Source organism: Periophthalmus magnuspinnatus, chromosome 13 (assembly GCF_009829125.3).
Source record: "Periophthalmus magnuspinnatus isolate fPerMag1 chromosome 13, fPerMag1.2.pri, whole genome shotgun sequence".
NCBI lineage: Eukaryota > Metazoa > Chordata > Actinopteri > Gobiiformes > Gobiidae > Periophthalmus > Periophthalmus magnuspinnatus.
This window is the reverse complement of record NC_047138.1, coordinates 8,270,223-8,290,607: the sequence shown is the minus strand read 5'-3', so window position 1 is coordinate 8,290,607 and position 20,385 is coordinate 8,270,223. Positions and strand designations below refer to the sequence as shown.

At 38.5% G+C, this 20,385-nt stretch overlaps 1 protein-coding gene across 2 annotated transcripts in view; it reads left to right on the top strand.

Annotated features, from left to right (window-relative positions):
* Positions 1-19,970, top strand: part of LOC117380742 (neprilysin-like) — a 30,266-nt gene extending 10,296 nt beyond the window's left edge. For both annotated transcript variants that reach the window (XM_033977577.2, XM_033977578.2), the window contains exons 5-23: positions 6,574-6,654; positions 7,072-7,167; positions 7,261-7,379; positions 7,725-7,793; positions 8,288-8,422; positions 9,211-9,312; positions 9,411-9,547; positions 9,696-9,789; positions 10,634-10,762; positions 13,844-13,942; positions 14,027-14,104; positions 14,841-14,944; positions 15,148-15,206; positions 15,281-15,400; positions 15,677-15,810; positions 16,594-16,659; positions 17,006-17,101; positions 17,264-17,340; positions 18,075-19,970. In XM_033977577.2, the coding sequence (XP_033833468.1) occupies positions 6,574-6,654; positions 7,072-7,167; positions 7,261-7,379; positions 7,725-7,793; positions 8,288-8,422; positions 9,211-9,312; positions 9,411-9,547; positions 9,696-9,789; positions 10,634-10,762; positions 13,844-13,942; positions 14,027-14,104; positions 14,841-14,944; positions 15,148-15,206; positions 15,281-15,400; positions 15,677-15,810; positions 16,594-16,659; positions 17,006-17,101; positions 17,264-17,340; positions 18,075-18,174 (1,895 nt within the window). In that variant the 3' untranslated portion in view covers positions 18,175-19,970. The remainder of the gene's footprint in view (positions 1-6,573; positions 6,655-7,071; positions 7,168-7,260; positions 7,380-7,724; positions 7,794-8,287; positions 8,423-9,210; positions 9,313-9,410; positions 9,548-9,695; positions 9,790-10,633; positions 10,763-13,843; positions 13,943-14,026; positions 14,105-14,840; positions 14,945-15,147; positions 15,207-15,280; positions 15,401-15,676; positions 15,811-16,593; positions 16,660-17,005; positions 17,102-17,263; positions 17,341-18,074) is intronic.
* The last annotated feature ends 415 nt before the right edge of the window (positions 19,971-20,385 follow it).

The following is a 20,385-nucleotide window of genomic DNA, read 5'->3' as shown; positions in this document are numbered from 1 at the left end:
GGGCCAATGCTTGATCCCTGTCTGGAAAGCGGCGGCTAGCAGTTTAGCTATGTTCATTTATATATACAGTGTGTGATTTTAAGTCTCAATAGCAGTGAGGGCTGAGGAGTGACCCTCTCTGTTCAGGTGTATCACACTGTGCCCATTTGACTGTGAGTTTTTTAATTAACAAGTGCAACCACAGAGAGAAGAATGAACAGAGCCCAAAGTGCAGAAAAATTCAAAAACAAAGGAGCAGTGTTCGAAATGCAAGTACAGTCTGTAAAAGAGTCTTTGAGGAGAGACAGGGGAAACATCTGAAGAGAAAGAACAATGTGAAATTGAGAGACGCTTTGAGGATGGGTCAGGAAATGTGAAACAGTATGCGGTAGCCTCTGCGGAGTACACAGGCTATATGCATCTACTCGGCAGCGCTGTTTTTAGGTTTAGTACCATGATCAAGGCACAATGCATATGCTTTTTTGCCTTGTTACATCAAAAGACTAACACAAATACGACAAACAAATAGTTGACTTTGTTGATTTTTCCATTACACTTTGAATCTCATAGTTGGAGAGATGTTATAAAGGTATCAAAGCAGACATCCATGGCCAAGTATAACAATATTAATATGAAGTGAGTTTGTCAGGGCCAACACAAATATCATGAATAAAACTCCTGAATTTCATGTTTTTGGACGTCCCAGGGATCTCCGGTCATAACTGTCTGTTCTCATTCATTTTTATAGTAACGCTATAAAGAATCAGTTACTCTCAATACATACTTTTGTTTTATAATAGTGCATATATAGGTTTACATTGAACGCTGTAGGTGGCTGTAGACTGTGGAAAAACGGTTGCTCATAGTGTATATTTAGAGCACATGAGCCATGAGATGTGTTTATGATACTCTTGAAGAACAACACGCACATCAAATCCGCCGTTTTAAGCTAATAATCGGTAAAAAGGTAATAGGAGTAAGATATATTTGTGGGAAAACTTTATAGGCGGGACATTAAAATATATTACCCCGCCACTAGCAATATAATCCATTTGTCAGCCGCACATCAAGTAGAAGCTTAGAGAGGAGTAGACAACAAATGAATCACAGTGGATGCAGATTGCTAGTTCCAAGGATGATAAATATGTTTTAAAGTGAGAAAATAGCAATAACTACAAAGCGCTTACAGACAGCTTCAACTCAATATCCCTGTTTCGATGTGATGTGTGTACTTTGAAAGCCTTTAACAATAATAGAAGTAAGCAGCGCATTACAACCCACTGTGCGCAAAATGTCTGGACAGGCAGTGAAGGATAAAATTGGCAAAACCAAAAGTAGGAACTAGAATTCTGATTCTGTATCACGCTGAGTGCTTTGCCTCCAATTGACGTGATGTCTCAAGCAAGCGTCAGGTGGTACAAAATCCACTCTCAAATACGAGATGCGGGGAGAGAGGGGGAGAGGTAGGCCTTAGCTGTGGTTAAACATTCGCAGCAGGCTGTCGCTAATCCAATCACACACGCCATCGGTGCCCTTTGGCAGGAAGTACCTCGGCAAGGGTCCTTTCTGAGGCCCTCGTCAAGATTAAATGAGCTCGATGAAAATGAGAAAATGAGGTCCAAGAATCAAAAAATCAAACATGCATTATAATAGGAAAGGAACAGAAGTATTGAAAGCTGTGACCGGATTAGTCAAATTTTAATGATTTATACAGTGCTATTATATAGTCAGGGTACGGCAAAGTAGTTTTTATTATGGGCAGATGGATGTTGTCTGTATTTTGCACTGATCCAAATTGAAGAACAGGGGAGTGAGCACACAAACACACCATGTCTGCCCGCTCCATCTTTATAAGAGTTACTTTGAGATAATGTTTTATTTTATCATTGTTTTGGAATGACAAATGAATAGATTACAATGCTGAAATGGCCAGGAGACAAAATTCAATGAATAAAGCAGCTATATAATTAGGATATTACAGTACTTTACGGTAAAAGACCAAATATATTGCAAAAACACATTTTTCATTAGACATTACACACACGTAGGACTAGTTTGGTTAAGTTACAAAAAAAAAAAATCGCAACTCGATTTTAATGCTATGGAAAAGGTTTAATACTGAATTCTGATTTTGATAAACCAACACTTGATATTCAACACAAAATATAACTAGTTTCCTTACTGCTTTCTTATATAGATCACAACATATTCAGAAAAGAAATATAATAAACACCAGCATTAATTGTTCAAATGAGTATCTAGTTTAAATTCTTGTATTAGTACCAGTTAGAATCTGGGTTTTGATTTCTTTGACAACCCCAGTGGCGCTACAACTTACGACCATGTTAGTAAATGATACTCCAAAGTGACTCCTGCAGTTCTACTGGGAGTATGTTCCCTCTGGTTTGATGCCAAGTGTGTGTGAAGTGAGTTATACCTGTGTGGACTCAGGGGAGAGCTTGCAGTACACGGTCTATGTAATTTAATCTCACCCTGGTCCCCGCATTGATCCTGAAGTTAGATGTGCCAGACTATACCATATATCTCCCAGTGTAACTTCACCAGATGACTTTATTACAACTTTATACAGGAGCAGGTGCAACAGTCCACTAGCACTATATGTTCGCTTGAATAATGACTTGTCAAAGGGGGTGTTTAGTTTTATCGAGGAGAATATTTTCGCTTTTCCGTTTCATGGATTTATTTCAATTACTGCTTAAATCTCTTTTCTTTTCCTTCGCAAGAAACCACACTAACCCACTAGGCTATAGAATTTACAGCTATTACTGCAAAAGTCAAATGCTCTGTGGAGAATACTAGCTTCAGTGGAAAGCTAGTTTGCGCGCATTTTTATTAAACACTAAAAACAGAAAAAGACCAATGTGCAGAATGCATATTATAGCCTACTTGTGTGTGTAGTTAATGCTTTTTTCTTGTATTTTAAAATAGTGTTAAAGTGTAACACGATTTGACACGAGGCAATATTGATCTGAAATGGCTTAGTAATAAAATAGGTCCTTTTACTTAGGTTTGTCACTTTATTTATTATATCGACTATATAAAAACTGGAAGAATATTTTTTGGGACTCAACATTTATTGTTAGTACTTTGTCTTTGCAAAAGTGGCAAAGTTTTGGGTACAATTTGCTGTTTATTTGTTGCAGTTCCTGTCTCTTTAAAAATGATTTACTGGGATTATCCTGCATTATTTAAATCTTAAACGGTGGCGTAAAGTAGTTTCAATATTATCGTTTATCTCAATATTCCTCAGTAGCAATTTATCGTGTGTTATGGTGACAGATTTACATTTACCTCCTGTTAATAAAATGTTCAGCCCCAAGCAACAGATTTTTATTTATGTGTTTTTCCTGCTGAAAAATGGGACATGTTTTAACCTTCTGTGTATGACCCTGAGCCTAGATGACTGCTGAGAATAATTACAAAAAGTACAGACATGTGGATGGAGATAGGGGTCGGTGAAAAGGGATTTTCTGAGAACTCTAGTCTGAAATATCGAACAATACAGGGTAACTCAAACATGTATGAATCACTCAAAACACAGCACTGAGCAAATTAATGATGAAGGAAATGAAACATGGTTAAAAGTTCATACAATTTGATTTTGCGTAACATTTCCCCTTAAAGTAAACCCAAATGTTTCCGAAATGAAAACCATTTGTCATGTGCGCACTTTGTTCTTGTGCGGATTTCACAGCTATATCACTTTTATTTATTTTGAAAGGTTATTGAAACACTGTGACATAATCCAAGTGTCAGCGAGTCGAGTTTGCTAGGTGATTTTTATTCTAGTCTCAAAAGATTCCCCCAAACACAAGCACCACTTGTTGTTTGGAGCTGTGTTGTGTGCAATCACATTTCTTCATACCTTCCAGGGGGCCAGAGGATATTGGCTGGAGGGGGGCAGATGAGGACCCCCGGGCTGACGTTGCCTAACCAGTGTGTTTATGATTTATTAGAAATATAAAAATACTAACTGTGTGCACACATGTTCCAGATACTGATAATCCACTTCACACTTCTCATAAATGCAGTAATCCTAATATGTCATAGAAATGTAGATTGCTTTATAATGACATTGATTTTAATGGACCGTCTATGGGAAACGGTCTGGCTCAGCTGTTTCTTCTACTGTTTCTTCTTTATGCTCACAAAGCGCAGCTGTAGCAGTTAACACAGACCGTGCATTTACATATGTACAGTTTGCATGTACAGGAAATCCATAGCCTAAATTCTGACTATGGCTATACATTAAACGGATTTATGCCATAGATTATTAACTAGGCTGTCTTTAAACTTGATACATGATGAAACCTTTCTACTGTCTGCACGCTGCAAGGTATAATGAGACGGTATATAGAGTCTGAACTGCCAAGCGTGAAAGAAATGTCCGATCTAATTTGTTTTTAGAGCGCATTTATTGAGTAGTTTATTCATCACGTTTGACTTCGGCTTAATGAATTATTGCTGTGCCACTAGTCCATAACAGGCCAGATTACAAAAGGATAACATTAAAGCCCTCCTTAACCTGCTTTTTAATGTTGTAGTTGGAACCAAGTGCTGAAGTTTAAGTTAATTCTTCTGTTGTTACTCAATGTCCGGCTCTAATAGGGTTAAGCTGCTTCTGTGCTCTGTAGATACTGATCCAAAGGCCATAGCATAAGCAAACACTCATGTCACTTTTGAGCGCAACTCATTTGGAGTTTACCTGAGAACTTTTATTTTTGTACATTTTGCATAACTTTTTTCATCAACAATAAATGTTTAATAAATTGATGGAAAAATGTTTGAAAACACTCAAGCAGCCAGGTCAAGGTTCCCTAGTGTTTGGAGAGATGCCAAAAGCCTTCAAACAGCCCAAGTTCATTTAATTGTATCTTTTGTTGATTTTACTTTCAGCTTGTTTTATATTTGTATGCAAAGAATGGGAAAATCTCAGAGGTTGTTTGATGCTTGAAGTTATGTTATAACAATGTTTTTTAAGGTGATAAAAGTAGTTTGGCTGTTATTTTCACAACACAGCACATAGTTTACACGTTACCACTCTCACACCCTGCTCATTCTGATTAGCTGTTTGCTGACTGGGGGACACGTGTGGCCTAAGGCTGTGCTACCTGAGGGTCTTGTTAAAACAAAAACAAGCTACAAAAACATGCACTGAAGCAAAGTTCACGACTGTTTGAAGAACTACATACAGTAATCATTTGAATAATTGAGACTGAACCTTGACTTGTTTCATGAATACAATCTTTTTTGTAGAACCTAAACAATAAATACTTGTAATCATGTGCATCATGAGCAGAGAGTGGATTCTGCCGTGGGGCACAGACCTGAGGTGGCCTTTGAACAAAGTGCATGGACTCTCATTGCCTAACAATGCTGTTGTCTATCCCTGTGTTCTGCTCCATTTATCTGCTACTGCTTTTCTTACTGAAAAGGGCATTTGTAAGAGTTTGACCTTTGGAAGTAACCGATGGATGTAGTGACATTGGAAAAGTGCCACACAAGTACTGACATGATGTCCTACAGAGTGTGATGTTAATGAGGCCTACAGAGTGTAACGTTAATGAGGCCTATAGAGTGTAACGTTAATGAGGCCTACAGAGTGTAATGTTAATGAGTCCTACAGAGTGTGATGTTAATGAGACCTACAGAGTGTAATGTTAATGAGTCCTACAGAGTGTGATGTTAATGAGTCCTACAGAGTGTAATGTTAATGAGGCCTACAGAGTGTAATGTTAATGAGTCCTACAGAGTGTGATGTTAATGAGTCCTACATAGTGTAATGTTAATGAGTCCTACAGAGTGTTGTGTTAATGAGTCCTACAGAGTGTTGTGTTAATGAGTTCTACAGAGTGTGATGTTAATGAGTCCTACAGAGTGTAATGTTAATGAGTCCTACAGAGTGTTGTGTTAATGAGTCCTACAGAGTGTAATGTTAATGAGTCCTACAGAGTGTTGTGTTAATGAGTTCTACAGAGTGTGATGTTAATGAGTCCTACAGAGTGTGATGTTAATGAGTCCTACAGAGTGTGATGTTAATGGTAATGGAGGTTAATAAATTGATTCTGTTCATTTATATTGCAGTAGTAGTCCTGTCATTTGTTGTGAAAGTATTTATTGACAGCGATTTTTACTTTTTATTAGAAGATCGATTACCACTCTCCTCTCAGCCTCTTCACCCCACTGCACACAGTCTCACACTGGTAAGATAATGTACCCACAGCTCCCAGGACAGACTGACCGAGACATGGAGCTATTTCATGACCTTTTCTAGCACCACACTAAGTAGGAGCAGGGACTATGTTTGCACGTGTCAGGTAACTGCTAATGGTGAAGGATTGCCCGCCCAAAGGTCCCTACTTAAAGACCATGGTTAGGATATTGCTCCAGTGAGCCGAGACCCTAACAAAAATAAGCTGTCGGATTTTAGAAAGATACTTCTTTTAACACTCTCCCTCACGCTGTGGAAAAGTATATTTTCTGATAGCCGATGGGTAATCCTTAGTCCTTTGTCTTGTACACACTACTACATGTTGCTTCTGCGTATTCTTATCGTGTTTTTTTCTCTTGTAGGTGTCCTTGAACAGAGCGTTGAGGGTGAGGCTGCTGCACTCACCAAGGCCAAGACCCTTTACAAGTCCTGCACCAATGAAAGTAAGCTTTTGTATGATGCACATTCAAAACTGTGCACCCCAGGAGGACAGTCACCGTAGTAATAGAGTTTTATACACATCCAGAAATGAAAAAGTACAGGAGTAACACAGGTGCATCCCAACATCTGCTGTGGTTCTTAAGAGTCAAGAGGTCAGAAACAGAAAGGAACACTTCATGCATTTTGTCACCGGAGTTTTGTTATTGTTGTTAGTTGATATTTCAAATGTTTGTACTTCAATTTATAGCTTCGGTTTGGGTTTACTCTACTTGTGCAACCAAGTCCAAATATTTGATCAGCTAAATATTGCTTGTTGTTGTATTAATACTCTGATAAAACACCACCAACTGTTGAATTTTAGAGCAAAAATGAACTTAATGAGAACAAATATGAAATTAAAATCCTCTCATGTTTTTAAGGTCTAATAGAGCACAGGGGAGGCTTGCCATTGTTGGAAATGTTGCCTGATGTGTTTGAATGGCCGATTGCACTAGACGACTGGGACACACGTTATGGTAATATACTCTCTGCGGCTATAGCTACTCCATATCGAATCGTTCTTTTGTTTTTTTTGATATATCATGTTGCTTTACTTGTTTTGCCATCAGGTGCAACTTGGAGACTGGAGGATGTTGTTGCTAAACTCAATGAAAAATACGAAACTCAACTTTTGGTGAACTTTTTTGTTGGCACCGATGACAGAGATTCCAATTCACACATCATTCATGTAGGTGTGCAACTGCAGCAAGATGTTCTTCTTTCGCAGATCATATTGAAACGGCTTAAACATTCACAGCCAAATCTGAAAGTTGGATCATAATGTAAAATGTGAATACAACAAAACAGTTAAATATAAACCTCACACTCTTTGCAACAGTTTGTACAAAATACACAAAACCTACAAAAACTGTCATCCCCCATTTCAAACTCTTTTTAAATTGGAACGCCACACAAATTTTACTTGCAAATTGATTTTATTTACATTTCACACATGATCCCATCTTTTGCTGTGATTGGCTCCAACACAACACCGCAACATTTTTATATTATTTTTATTTCCATTCGTTGCCAGTTCGACCAGCAGTCAAGTCTCGGCCTCCTGTCTCGAGACTATTACTCCTGCAGTGGGCCGTATGCAGAGGTGAGCTCACTTGTACAGTACACATGGCAAACATACAGTACATACAATATACCCAAACATGTGATTATGGCTTTACCTGATGTACTTTCAAAACAGCTGCATGCGTTCATTTGGGTGCGCGCCACAGAGTCTCAGTTTCACTTCCCCTGGAGCTTGTTCTGGGAAACTTAATGCCCCAAAGAGTGAAGGGGGTGTCATTTAAAACAGCAGTACCTGAGTTAATGTGTGTCTTTAGTGCGCACCTAAAACAGAATGCCAACATGTGCTTCTCCATGTGCAACGTATAAAAGTCTGCTAAGCTAATAAGGCATGATTAAACTCCAGATTAAGTCCTGTTTTAATACGGACCAGATGTCTGTGATTGGAGCAGCCATCTTTCCCCGATTAATATAAATTCCCTTTAACCATATAATGTAAACACCTGTTTTACTGCACTGGTGTAAGTGTCTTGATAAAATGGAGTTACTAATGAATTGTATATATTTGCTTGACAGGCGTGTCGGGCGTACGAACAGTTCATGATTGACCTGGCGAAGCTCATACGCACGGACCGGGGATTGTCCATCAATGAGACCAGTATCAGGGAGGAGGTGACGCGTGTCTTTGACTTGGAAAAAGATATTGCCAACGTAAGCAAACAGAAGATTTCAGGAATTTAGTACAAGGGCAAAATATACATAGCATTGACATATTACTATTTTCAGTCAGTGAAGTAACGGACTGACTTGACAATTTTGGTGCATATCTTGCTTGTGGTTATCGGTATTATTTAAAGTTGCACCATGTAACTTCTCTGGTGGAAGGCCTGGCACGTGCTTGTCAACATGGAAAGGTTATGGCTTTGACAAGGAATTACATGTTTTTGTTGCTAAAAATATCTTTAAAAAATGAATTCTTAATGGTACCCGGCTCGCCAATCCACAGCCTTAACCTGTAAATTGGCCTAGTAACATCACCTGTTTAAGCTTGTCATTTAGCACAGCAAGAAATACTGTCTTGATGGAGGTTTACCTGTGTTGGTTCACTTATTCTAGGTTACATTGAGCACGTATACAACAAAACTGTCACGTGCACGGCTCCACTCGGGACGATCATTAAATGAACCGGCCACCGCTCTCCCGTCCCAAACAGCGCTGGGAGATCTTGTAGTTTCCAGGCTGCACATTTTTCTTTGTAAGTGTGTCTTGCTTACTGCCACGCTTCGCTTCAGCTCCACTCCACCGCTGGCTTTTATAGGGCATTTGCTACCTTCTCAAAGCTGACATTTACAGACCTGAAGCCTCCTGGGACCGCTGATATGTTTGTTGGTGCTGGACCTCACGGTGCCGTTGTATGGAAGTGTCTGGGACAAGCTCGGGTGATGTTGTGACAGGGATTGTGATTTCTAACCCCTACGTTTCTCCTTGTCCTCTCCAAGGCTACGGACACCCCTGAGGACCGGAACAACCCTGTGCTGCTTTACAACAAGATGGAACTAGGAGACATGAACGCTAACTTTACCCTTGAGCTCGAATCAAAGGTAAACACAATCTCAGATAAGTCTTAGTATTTTATTAACAATTTGATCAATAAACTAACCATAAATCCTCTCTTTATGCTTTGTGTTTTCCTCTCTAGACTTTTAACTGGACATACTTTACAGCAAAAATTATGAACACTGTCAACATCAGTGTCCCCGAAACAGAGAAGATCATCAACTACTCACCAAACTATTACAGAAAACTCAACACTCTCCTGGACAAATACAGCAAACGGTGAGACCAGGCTGTACCACTTTTAAGAATGAGAAGTTTGTGGTGGGTAGAGTGCCCAGCGTGCCGTAAAAACAGCAGCTCCTCTTTGCCATACGCTACAGCTTTGCTTTTATGTGAGTGTTTTCTTTGAACATTCTTCATTTTACAGGGATCTACAGAACTACATGGTGTGGCGCTTTGCTATGAACATGGTAGTGGGCCTGAGTAGAGCGTACAGAGACACGAGGAAAGCCTTTCGAAAGGTACAAGCCGTGCGCCTAAAGGTGTCACCATAAAAGATATGCAGTTGTGAAGGAGGCAGGCTCAGTGTCTTTGAGTAACTGTGGTCATAAGATCACACTTTATTTAAACACATTTATTTTCTTATATTGAGTACTAGGGCTGCATGATTTAGATTTAGGGTAAAACAGCATTTTTATCGTGGTTGTTATTAAATTTGCAATATATGTTTAAAAAGGAGGATTGTTTGCATTTACATCTAAGACACGGCTGAAATATGAGCTGCAATATTCCCATGCTTTTCAGAACTTGTTTGTAGAGGTTTAAGAATGAGTACAGCAAGATTTATGTATAGTTTTTGCAATTTGACAACTGCAACTCAACTCAAATCGCAATTTTGATTAGATTAGTCCATATCTACAATGCAAGATAACACATACATAAACTGCAAAGGAGGATGTTTACAGTTTTCATATTCATTTAATGTAGCGATACCACACTTTATATTTTTGCCAGTTGACATTGTGTTCAGTACATCAAGGTTTACATGATTTGTTTGAGTGCTGCACAGTGGCAGAGGGGTTATGGGAGAGTGAATGTGAAGTTAAAAGGTAGCCTGCCAGTATAAGTCTATACTCAGCTGCTGTTTCTGGCTATGGCTCATATAGTTCCAGGGATAGGCTCCAGCAACCTCTAATGGGAAAAGGCAAAACAGATGAATACATTAAAATGTGTATCTAAACACAATACACAATAAGATATTCTTAAGACTCATTGTCATTCCACTGTCGCACAATGATGCTCCAATCACAAAGAATGCTCCTGGGGCCTGTGCTTTGAATGGCTTTTCTGTGCCCTGCTCCATAGGCTTTGTCTGGCACCACCTCTGAGGCAGCCGTGTGGAGACAGTGTGCTCTGTATGTCAACAACAACCTGGAGAACGCTGTGGGACGCCTTTATGTGCAAGAGGCCTTCTCCGAGAAGAGCAAAGAACTGGTCAGTGCACATTTAAATCATAATGAGTCATTTTTGTTCCTAATAAACAATTTTCGTTAACTGTTTAGTTTTGTCATTCCAAAAAGGAATTCATCTGGGGCTCAGACAATTGCCTGCAGTCAATCTAATCCAAACACTTTTCTTAACAATAAACTGTCACCTAAATAAATCCACAAACAATACATAAGGTTTTCTTAAGCAGGTTTTTTCAGAAAAGCAACAGAAACAGTGGGAAAAAGACAGCTTTAAATGACCTTTTAATCGCTCTGTAGCTTTGTCCCGATTACAGACTCCGTATTCCCCATGCACATATAACATATTTACAGGCTTGTTTCACTCAGGATTTCTAAGCATTTTTGCATTACGAGTTTTCATAAAAGCTTAGAAGAGCAATAAGATATTTGTAATACAGCTTACCTTTGAATGATTGTAACCTTGTTTGTAGAGAGTTTGTGCATTTTTCCGATGATGAAGATATTTAGAAAAAAGTGAAGTTAATTAAATTGTAATATTTTTGAATAGATGTAATTTTTTTATTAACAGCAGAATAATATGGCAGATGGCTGCATATGTTACTGGGGTTTTTATGTGCTGTGGTATTGTTAAAAGCAAAAGACCTTCAAATAAACATTACACTGACAGTTACATACAGTAGCACTTTAATAAGTAATGTGTGAAAGTGAAATCAAAGAGCACCCATATTTATAATCTAATTTGCTCTTCAGTACAAACAAAATGATCCTCCTCTGGTCATAGGGTTGGCTGGCTTTGTTCCTTTTAATGCTTTTTCTATTTACACCAGTCTTTTTCCTCCCTTCTGTTTTTACACTCGACATGATGCCCACTCAGCTCCCTGCTTCTCTGGATGCGTGTGGTTATAAATGTCCCATAGTCCACGTGACTGCTAGCGCGTGTGTGTGAATGCATCTGCTACACAGTGTAAATCATCACCTTGTTGTGCTTTACCATATGGATTTCTGATCGAGCCAAATGGACGTGTGTATTTCTCTGCAAAACTGGCACATAACTGCAGCTGGCATCTAGTCTATGAGCTGATTTATAACATTGTTTATGTATATTTCTTCAACTCACGGATTTTGGGAGTAGTAAATATTTATTACAACACACAGGAGATGAGTCCAGGCATGCGGGGAATACAGAAACAGACTTAGCAGAGTTTCCTGGTGCCTACCTCTGGCCCTAGAATAATGAAAAACAAACTAACCAGGTAAATAATCAGCCAGAGAAATGCAGGCTCAGACAGCTGGACTACTCATAGATATCGCACCTTGTGTTTGTATATAAACATACACATATATATTAAATAGTAAAAGTCTGTCTTTATGGCCTCATAAATATTATTATTTTGTTTACAGTTGCAAACACAAATCTGTCTCTTTGGCTATGAGAATATTGTTGACTTTTTCTTACAAAGAAAACCAACAAAAAGTAAATCATCTTCTATGACTTCCAAACAACGTCACAGAATAAACGGCATTGCTCACAAACACGATGCCTATGGCCCAGGGCATCACTCAGGTTGTCAACTCAAAGTTTATGCCACCGATTCTTAAATATGTATAAAAGCCAACCTCTGCTTTTGCCATTTTCCAAATGGGAGGACTACTTCCCTGATGAGCCGGTGTTTTCATTGGACAACATCTTCTAGTGAAATGAGAGCATTTCATTGTTGAACAGCCAGCTGCCATTATAAGCACATGGACCTCCATCCGCCATCCTCCAACTGTCTTTTCTGCTTCAGATTACACAAGTAAGAAGAGGCTGTAAATGTTACATCTGCACTATGTGTATGCGTGTCCTACTTATCACAATTACAGCATCCTGAGTGCCAAAGAAGGAGGAATGTCAGACTTGGACAGGTTTTGTAGCTCCACAATATCCAGATATATGATACAACATATAAACCACATAAGCCATCCACCAGATAAAGATAACGCTCTCATGTCATGGTCATAAACAAGTAAAGCTGGGACCTGGCTGAAGCGCATGAGCACAAATGTGTGAGGAAACGTGAGCAGCACACTGTACCCTCTGCAATCGATGACACAGGCTCATCAGGTGGAGATGCTGACTGGAGAAAGGGCAGAGCTCAGGCCAAGAGACATGATAGCATGGAGTAGCAGTGGAGTCTATGTGGCAAGATGCTGACCTATGAAACTTGGCAGAGCTATTGCAATCTCAACATGCCAACTTCAGATTCAGATTTCAGGCATAATGTCTGTAAAGTACACTTACATATGCTAAGAATTTAGTAGGTGTTTTCAACTGCTAGCGTCACTGATACTGTCTTTTTATAATCAGTTGGAAATCTAAAGTACAAGTAAACATGCATGTGTACAAATGAACTCAAGACTCCCTGCTACAAGAAAACAACGTAGTATTGTTTGATGTTTATCATCAAAGTTATCACTGTGAGTTATCAAAAGTTACTTGAGCCTCAGCGTTGTGGATCTAGGAGCCCCTTGTGCGCCTTGTGGTTGGCTATGGCCTGTTGTCCAAGTGTGTTGGTGTGTGTTAGTGAGAGCTCCACTGATGTGAAGAGACAGAGGAATGCATCTGCCTGCACCCCCGTCATTATGGCAATCTTTCAGCAAATGCAACCTTTCCTCGTTCCTTTCTTCACTGCATTTAACTTTTGTGTGTCTTGTTTTTGTCATGTATTATGCAAGACATGTTTGGTTTGCACAACAAAATCCCACGGTGAAGGTGTCAGTCTGTCTGTCTCTTTATGCACCACAATCTTTGACAATTCCTTAAAAATAGTATACTATAAAAACACTGACCTGAGGATGTTTTACGCAACACACATGAAATATTTAGCTTAATTACCTGAACATAGAAATAACTTTGAGACATATTTCATCATTTTGTTACATAATACTTTTATGAAACAGTTTTCCCAACAGTCACCGTTACGCTCCACAAGCCCTGTGAGCAAAAACGCTAAACGCCCACACTATGGAGACTTTGAAATATATGTAGTTAAGCATGTGGCTATCTTCCATCTTCTGACTGCAGCTTTGATTACTGTTTCTCTGTGTTCACCTATGTGGGCCCTAGATGCAGGAGATGATTAAGGACATCCGAGAAGTATTCATTAGCAATTTGGATGACCTGGCCTGGATGGACTCTCAAACCAAGAAGGCAGCAGAGGAAAAGGTTCACTTTATCCTAAATACTGTGTTCAATTTGACTTAGTTTGCAAATGAAATCTTAATTGTGGTTTTCCTCTCTTTTCTTCAGGCTAGAGCTATCCGGGAAAGGATCGGTTATTCTGACAATATAATGGACGATCAGTTTCTCAACAATGAGTATAAAGATGTGTGTGAAAGTGCAAGGAACTAGTAACACTTATTATTATTATTATTATTATTATTATTATTATTATTATGTGAGATGTAGTAATATTTTGCACTTTATGAGCATTCAAATTTCTAATACATTCAAATATTTACCATTACTGAGTTGTTTTTTTGACAACTTTTGTGTCATCAGGGCCTCGTATAAAACCAATTAATGGCAGAATTACATTATATTTGAATAATTTACATAAACTGGTGATTTCAAAGTTTGGATTGTCAAAAATTGATACCAAGATACTAATCAAATATTAAAAGTTGTACTGAAAATAGATACTTGTATTAAAAAAAACACATAGGATAGTTTTAAAATGTCTTAATCTAGACTAGAAATAGTATGAGACCACAAACTATATTATTTTGCGTTGAAAATTACATTCTTTCATATATAAAATGTATTAAGCATCAAACTTTTTCCCAAGTCTCAAAACTGAGCTTGAAATTTTTGTATTGTCTTTATCTGAGCTGGAGTTTGTTTTTTTTAGTTTTTTTTTTTTTTTTTACCACCACCATGACTTTATGCAGTTTGAATTTCATTGAACTCCTATTATTCCAACATACCTGCTTCAAAGTACCTGCACTCCATAAAACATCTTAGTGGATTTAGGGATTGTGATACTTTTGCAGCAGAATAAATGAGTTGGTGTTGAAAGCTTTCATAGACGCTAATCTCTTGTTTCTTTGGCTGCGTGCTATAGCTCAACTACAGTGCTGAGGAGTACTTTGAAAACATCCTGAAGAACCTGGAATTTGCACAGAAGAAACGGCTTCGGAAACTCAGAGTCAAAGTCAACAAAGAAGAGTAAGGCTGTGCATGTGGTAAAAAGATAGAAAGAAAATGATATGTTGTGAGTTTGCCTGCATTTTGTAGTACCTTCTCCCACACAAACTCCCACACTCACACTCCAAACAGCAGGATGCTAATATTAGCTCTGGTTATTATTACCACAGGTTAATTTTGTGATTTACTCTGAATCTCAAATGTGCACTCTCTTCTCTCTGTAGGTGGGTAACAGGAGCAGCTGTTGTAAATGCTTTTTATTCTTCTAGTAAAAACCAAATAGGTATGTAATGTATGCTAATGCAGCTCATAAGCCTAATCGTAAGCTTGCATTAACAGTGTGCTATGGGGATTTAGTGTTCCCTGCAGGGATCCTCCAGCCTCCATTCTTCAGTAAAGGCCAGACCAAGTCACTCAACTACGGGGGGATCGGCATGGTGATCGGCCACGAGATAACACATGGATTTGATGACAATGGTATGACTTTCATTTATTATGAGGCATATCATTTTGGTACAAAACTCTCACTTTTTGTGGAAGCAGAATAAGCTCTGCATGCTTTTCAAAAATTTCAGACAATCTTTACTACTGCCATTATTATCAAAATGACTCATTCAGGAAGGCTACTTCTATAAAATAGGCCTACCTATCTAAATCACTTTGAACTGTTTTATAGTATAGCATAAAAAGTACATTAGAAATTGTTTTGTGTCCTAATGAAATCTAACACATTGTCATGCTAATGTGATTTAGGCAGGAACTATGATAAAGACGGAGACCTGAAGGACTGGTGGACCCCAGACTCCACTCAGAGGTTCCTGGAGTTGTCCAAGTGCATTGTGGATCAGTACGGAAACTTCTCTTGGGATCTGGCCAATGGGCTGCATGTATGTCACTGTTCTCATTTATACTTATTTGTCCATTCTAACTTATAGTGTGTACAAGTGATCATCAGAATCCCATGTTTTCAACAGAAGTTATTAACACAAATCCACAGACAAACACATCATACTGTCTACTTTTGTATTTCACTGATTTCAGTACTGCACTCAGGGAAAGGACTTTGGTTCAGCTGTTGCAAAACACTACACAAATAAAGTTTGTTTTGATTTGTGTGTAAAACATTAGCCAAACCTCCAAACGAAGGTATTGTAAATAATGAATAGGGTGAATGCTAAAGCAAAAAATAAAAACAGATACATACAAGCTGTATGCTAATATTTTAAAAGTTAATAAACATTGCACAGAAGTGCTGCATTGGGAAAAGTAATAAAAGTAGTCAGTATTTAGGAGAGCCAGGAGCTTTGAAAAAGCTATGGAGGATATTTTGCCTCAGGGGTGAAAAGGCATCAAGCCTTTCTATTTAACCAAGGGCCTATTTATAATTGTCTCCCGTCAGAACACTAGTGCTGGCTCATCTCTTCTCTCTTCCTTGTCTCATGGCTTTAATATATTGTGTTGTCATAACCATCCCTCTCTCGCTCTGCCTTCTCCTCCTGCTTCTTTGAACAAAGCCATGCTGTTGTTTATATTTTCCCACTGGGAAGAAATGATTTCTTGTATCCAAAGGAGTGATATCTGTGACTGGCTGAAATAAAATGAAACAATTACAGCTCCTCCAGTGCATTCCTTCTCACCAATCTGTGTCCTCTCTTTGTTCCCATCCCCAGTTAAACGGTAATAACACCCTTGGGGAGAACATTGCTGACAATGGTGGTATACGACAGGCGTATCAGGTAATGAGCCCACAGGCAGCAGTTTGACGGCTTTTATCCATGGAATGTTTAGAATGTTTTCCACTTCAAATACAACATTCAACTCTGCAGTTATTATTGCTTCTGTAATTTGATTGTGACTAGAGCCAGCGCTCACTATATGTGGGAATAAGACATGAGGTTAACAGTAAATGATTATACTGTAATAGTGTGATAAAGGGTAAGTAAGATACAGTCACATACTCGCCAGATCAATTCAATGTGAAATCTCAAAGTCATAACAAAAATATGCCACAAACAAACCAGAACACTGAGATACCTAGAAAGAGAGAAAAAACCCTTTGTGTAACCTACTTTTTTATTGCAGGCCTACCAAAACTATGTTTCACTGCATGGAGAAGAACCTCCTCTTCCTGGTATAAAGCTGTCCCACGATCAGCTGTTCTTTCTAAACTTTGCCCAGGTATCAAAGCTTACACCGTGTGACAGAGGAGTGAATGCTGGTGACTGTAGATCAATTTCTGTGCAGGAGTCATTTATAGGCCTGCCTCATCTAATGTAAACAAAAGATGGATGATTCTTTGCTGGTGGATTATCACTAAGAATCACTCTACTCTTTTTATAGATTTGGTGTGGAACTCATCGACCGAAGCAAGCTGTCAACTCCATCAAAGTAGATGTTCACAGTCCAGGACAATTCAGGTAAAGTGACAATAATATAAATAACAACAGCTTGGACTGACTGAATCACTGGTGCTACACGCTTTAAATGTGGTACAGTGGACAGAGTTGAGTGGTTCCTTTATTATATACTCAATAATAATAATAAAAATACTCAAGTACAAGTACAAAGAAGAGTCGAAAGAGACGAAAGTGTCAGGACTTGGAGCTGTTTTATCAATTAAAGTTAATGTGATTGGAAGGATAAAACATGAATTATGCACAACATCTGGTATTTTCATAAGATATGTCACAAAAATTAAGTATGCCGCTAGAAAAGTACTGTGAATAAATAACTGAGTGGTGCCCACCTCTGACAGTAGGCCATTATTCATAAAGTCTCCACTCTAAGCTTCTGTTGCCACTTCATCATTATCAGTGGCTTCCCTGACCACACTGGCTCACATCACATTCAAAAGGAAAGTTCAGGATCTTGCCCAATGCAGGATACACTAACTAGAGCCAGGTTTGAACCGCCAACCTTGTGGTTTCATATTCTGAAATCTCCAAGCCATGTGTCAGGTCTGGTGCCCTTGTTCACTAGCTGCCAACATGCACAAACACTGCAGTATTGAGAAAACACTGCGTCAAATATATAATTGTTTGTTTCTTATGAGAGTTGTTATGGCTTCTTGCTATCTGCAATTTGCATTAAACCACACTCAAATGCTTTGTGTTGTGTAATTTAGAAAATCATTTTCTTTTGTATTTCACAGGGTACTTGGTTCGCTTCAGAATTTCCCTGAGTTTGCCAAAGCGTTCAAGTGCAGCAAGAACAGCGACATGGTTCCAGAGACCGTCTGCCGTGTGTGGTGATTCTGATGGGACTATAGTGGGGCTGCTGACTGTCTCAGCATTTACCCCATGACTAGAGGCGTTTTGAATGTGAGGTGCAGAGAAGAAGCTTAGAGACAGCCCCTCAGCCTTTAATAACCAAGTGGACCAGGATTGGTGGACTGGCACCACAGTATGCACTTGTTCTGAGGACATGGTGGAATAGACCTTTCCTTACAGGTGGAGATATATTGTTCATTCATATTTTAGTTTCCCTGGAAATAATCATTCATTTATCATTCATTCATACTCATAATATGGTCAACTTGTGTTATGACCACTGACAAACTTCAAATGGCTCTCATTCAAAGTGGGACAAACGTAAGACATGAGAGGATGTGAAGCTAAACAGTGTGTGGTGGCACAAGCTGCAGCAGGTAATGCATAACTGTGTGGTACAAAGTAAAAGTGCCAAAAACATAAACAGCCAAGATCACAAGGAAGAGAAATGTGCGTTTTTTGCCAAATGCAGACTGCCTCTCTTATACACACACATGTTCAATATATTTTTATACGCATCTTTATATTGTATACAGCTATCCACTATTATACACTGTTTCAGGAATGGAAGGTTAATTAGTAGAGTTTCAGATGAACCAAAATAATATACTTGCCTTTCACTGCTGCTTATAATATACAGAGTGGACAATCCGCAACACCTTTTTATAAAGCCTTCTCACCCATGTATTTCTCATTAGCAGCACATCACTGTCTCCTGTAGTCATTAAGGTGATTCTACAAAGCGGGCGACTGCAATGCCTTATGTTTCATGTCTGCTGCATTGGGCCAGTCAGAGTGGATGTTGATTATTGAATCCCAACTACAGCCATATACACGTATTTGGCTCTGAGCAAGTAAGATTTGTCATTTGGTTTATAATTTGAGACACAGTGCATAATTACTTATCATTTTTGTCATATCTGTCATTTTTATACTCTTGTTTTTATTATCCAAATAGTGATGTTTAAATTTGAAGTTGCAAACAATGTTCATTTTGACCAAAACAGTAATAATTATATTCATCACTCTTGTGTCTAAAATGGTTCTGTATTTTAGTCAAGATCTGTGAAATCATTGTTTGAAATTATAGACTAGATGGAGCTGATAAAATGTCAGGCAAATGTACTGGACTTTATTCATGGCTCATCTTTCATACCAAAAAACATATTTAATTTGATTCAAATGATACGAATCACACTGCACTGCTTCATGAATCTTTGACCACATCCACACAGCACCAGAGCTGTTTTTTGACACTAAGTTTATCTCCTGATGTTGGTCTTTTTGATTGAAAACTAATGCGTTTAAACAGTTTCATTCAGGGGTGGATCGTGTTCCCACTCTGCCATCTGTTTATTTCTGTTTAGATTTTATTTGTTGACAAAAATGTCTGATCGTTTAGCCATATTTTGAGCACTCTAGCTAAAAGCCTCCATTATGAGTATTGTTTAGTTTTTGCCTTGTTTTGTCAGCAAAAAAATTAAATATAAAACTAAAACTATAACAAAATCTATTAGTTACCAAACCTGACACTGCTTTCAACACCGAGTGTGAATCCCCTGTCTTTGATTCTGAGTGCAGGAAATGGGTGCAGATTGTACACTTCTCAACATGCACAGAATCTGACGGAGCCTGTCATGCTCTGCCTCCCACACTCCACCTGTAGAAAGAACGATATATACCTCAGTTGCCTGTATTTAAGTACTTTATAATACTGACGGATAATCATATTGAAGAATTTTTTTGTTTAAAAATAAATCTTTAAATTAAAAATGAAATCATTGTTCTGTTCATGTGATGTGTTCATTTAAGATACGGACATTGCATTCACGAGGTAATACCCCAATAGAGAAATTAGAGTCATTGTTGTAATGGTAGAATGGTACTATGGTAATGGTACTGGTAACATTTTCGATAATAGCAGTAGTCACAATAGAAGAAGCAGAATTCGGGCCACCAAAAACAACAAACACCTGCTTCTACATCACTTCAGCATTATTTCAGAACTGACAGCTTTATATAAGTTGATCTAAAGTAGCATTTTGCACCATAATGAGCACAGTATGTGAAGTGTTCCCAAAATAACCATGGTATTTCTCTGAAAGTAGGCCCACTGATGCAGCACAACTGAACTGAAGCAGAATAGACTGCCATGAATCAGGGCTATAGTTTCATTTAGCCACATCCACAGAG